General features: G+C 62.4%; 1 protein-coding gene across 1 annotated transcript in view; it reads left to right on the top strand.

The window, feature by feature from the left end:
• Window positions 1–1,226: 1,226 nt before the first annotated feature.
• Window positions 1,227–2,980, top strand: part of WNT5A (Wnt family member 5A) — a 14,868-nt gene continuing 13,114 nt past the window's right edge. The window contains exon 1 of the mRNA XM_015641319.2: window positions 1,227–1,646. Within this exon, the coding sequence (XP_015496805.1) occupies window positions 1,641–1,646 (6 nt within the window). The 5' untranslated portion in view covers window positions 1,227–1,640. The remainder of the gene's footprint in view (window positions 1,647–2,980) is intronic.

The raw sequence follows: 2,980 nt of genomic DNA, 5'->3' as shown, positions 1-2,980 counted from the left end.
GGTGTACATGTGTGTATATGGGTGTACATGTGTGTACATGGGTGTTCGGATGTGTATACAGGTGTACATGGGTGTACATGTGTGTTTATGGGTGTATATAGGTGCACAGGGGTGTAAATGCGTGTTTATGCGTGCACATGGGTGTACCTGTGTGTATACAGGTGTACACGGGTGTATATACGTGTTTATGTGTGCACATGGGTGTACATGGGTGTACATGTGCCCCCATGGCAGGCCAGGATGAGCAGCGGCGGTGCTGGAGGGGCCGTGCACCCCCGCACGCAGCCCTCCGGCCGGGATGGGCACACGGGGCACTGCTCTGTAGGAAGAGTTTGCCCTCCCGGGGCCTCAGGCCGAGGTAGAGCAGCGAGAACGGCGCGGTGCGGCGGGCCGGGGACGCGGACCGCGGGCGCTCGCCGCCCGCCCCGGGGCTGCGCGGGGTCCCGGTCGCTGCCGTACAGCTTTAAAATCCAGCCCCGTCTGCAATAGGCCGGCCCTGGGCGCATGCGCTGCCGAGAAAGTTTTCCAGCTGCCGTTGGCTCTCTTAACTTTTTTTTTCTTTTCTTTTTTTTTTTCTTTCGCAGTTTTAAGCAGCGGGGTGAAGAGGAGCGAGGGAGAGACGCGGGGGGAGCGGGGCCGGCAGCAGCGGGCGGGGGCAGAGCCCCGCGGAGGAAGGGTCGGCTGCCGCGACGCCGCCAGCCCCTGCTTGCTCTCCCGGCTCTTCTCCCGGCTCTTCTCCCGCGTATCCCGCTCCCCGGCGCTGGGCGCCTCTGGCACCGATGGATTGGGGGAGCCGCAGCTCCTGAAGCCCGGACTGCTCCCCTCCCCCTGCCCCTGCTCGCCTTGCAGGATCAGTCGCCCCGTAAGACAGACACACGCGTGCACAGCCCCCCTCCCCCTTCCCGCTTGTGCAGAAACTTTTTTCTGTTTGGGCTTTTTCTTCTCAGTGTAAAATGGAGGGAGCCGGCCCCAGGATGGCTCTGCAGCGGCGGACCCCCGGCTCTGCGCCGCCCAGCCTTTAAGCAAGTGAAGGGGGGCGGGCAGGGGGAAGCCCTGCACCCGCTCGGCTCCATCGTCCCCCTCTGGCGGGCCGGTCCGCGCCGAGCTGCGGAGGGGGCGGTCGGCGGCCCGAGCGCCGGCGGAGCCGGGTGGGAGCGCGGGGAGCCCCGCGGCGGCACCACCTGGGCTGGTGGGACGGATCGTCGCCCGCGGCGCTTTCGCTGCCGCTTGTGAAGATTTTTATTTGCTTCCGCACAATCACGCCCACGGGCGCTGTGTGCGTGTGTTGGGTTGGCTTTTTTTTTTTTGGCTTTTTTTTTTTGGCTTTTTTTTTTTTTTTTTTTTTTACCTCCTTCTTCTTCTGCTGGTGGAAAGCCCTAATTACTGCGATTGCTGATGGACCTTGGAAAGAAGGCTGCACTGGTGCCCCGCTCCGCAGTCGGACACGCTCGGTTTGCGCCGGACAGGGCGGCCGCTCGCCCGCCGCCCCCCGCCAGCTCCGCGGGCCCCCGCGCTCCCCCGGCCGCGGCTCGGGACGATACCGCCCGGCTCCTGCGAGCCAGGATTTTACTTTCGTCTCGCCGTTTCTCCTCCTGCTCCGCTTGGATTACTTGGCTGCTCCCTCTCGGTGATCCCGCGCGATGGAGGTGAGTCCGCGCGGGGCTCGGGGGCTCCGCGCCGCAGGGGCCGCGGGCGCGCAGGGTGGGCTGCGCTCGGCGGGCTGCGGGGCCCCGGCGCGGGTCGGCCTCTCCTCCCCTCCTCGGCTACCGCCGGGCGCTCCCACCTCTCCGCTCTCACCCACCGCGGAGAGCTCTGCTCCCCACTTGGGAAAAGGCTCTTGTGTTCTCTGGTTTTCCTTCTCTTTTTAAATTTCCCCCCGAAGAGAGGCTGCCCGCCGCAGGGACACTTGCTGGGCTCGCTCTGCCCGCCGCGTCCCGGTGCATCTTTCTGGCAGCTGCTCCTAACGCGAGTTTAAAGACATCTTTCCAAACTTCCCAAACTTTCCCGAGGAGGATCGTTGTGGAGGAGCCCAACGTCGGCGCTAATGGTGGCCTGTACCTTTAAGGAGAACTGGCTGGGGGCCAGCGGAGGACCCGGAGTCAACCCCCCCTCCTCCCCCCCATTTAATTTTATTCTCAGTTTCTGGAGATTATCACTCTGCATCTGCAGCGGGTCCCGCCTGGGTCAGCGCGGAGGAGCGCGGCTCCTCGGGGTCCCCTTGGCGCTGCGAGGACTCCATGTTGGAAAGGCTGTTGGCTTTTTGTTGTTTGTTTGTTTTTAATTGTCAATTGTATGGTAAATGGGCTGCGCTCGGAGGGTCACGGGGAGTTCAGCGGGGCCGAGGAGCGAGGCTGTCCCCGGGCACCGAGGGAAGGACACGATGTGCCTTCACCCCCGGGAAAACAACCCCTCTGCGCCTCCGGTGGGGAGAGCTGGGCCGGGACCCGACCAGTGCCTTTCCCTGCAAACGTGAGACGTGGTCTCGCCCCTCCAAATGGCTGGGAAGGCGCAGCGGGGAGCAGGGGGCGGCCGGGGGGTCCCCGCGGAGCCGCTGCGCCTCCCGCGGTTTACAGCCCCCCGGAGCCGGGCTCTGGATGCCTCCTGCCCGCTGGTAGTGCTCCTAGAAAACCAGATGCCTTCGCAGGCTTTCCAGACACCCCGTGTAAAACAGGATCAGAGGCGATCCCGCGGTGCAGGATCTGTAAAAGCCTCTCTTTTCATCTCGGCTGGAGCGCGGGCTCCGCATGGGGTGCGTTAAATACCAAAACCCAATCTCCGCGGCCCTACAAAGTTGAACACGGTGCCTCACACTCCCGATCTCCAGTGCTCCGTGCTGCTGGGCAGTCTGCCTCTTTTTTTCTTTCTTTCTTTCTTTTAATTTTTTTTTTTTTTACTTACTTTTTTTTTTAACTGTTGGCTTTTTTTTTTTTTTTTTGGTGTTCTTTCTGGTGGCACCTTGTCAGCTGCTGCGTGCAGAAGG

The sequence above is a fragment of the Parus major genome, chromosome 12, assembly GCF_001522545.3.
Source record: "Parus major isolate Abel chromosome 12, Parus_major1.1, whole genome shotgun sequence".
Classification (NCBI taxonomy): domain Eukaryota; kingdom Metazoa; phylum Chordata; class Aves; order Passeriformes; family Paridae; genus Parus; species Parus major.
Note: the sequence above shows the minus strand (reverse complement) of the source record. Positions and strands in the feature narration are given on the sequence as shown.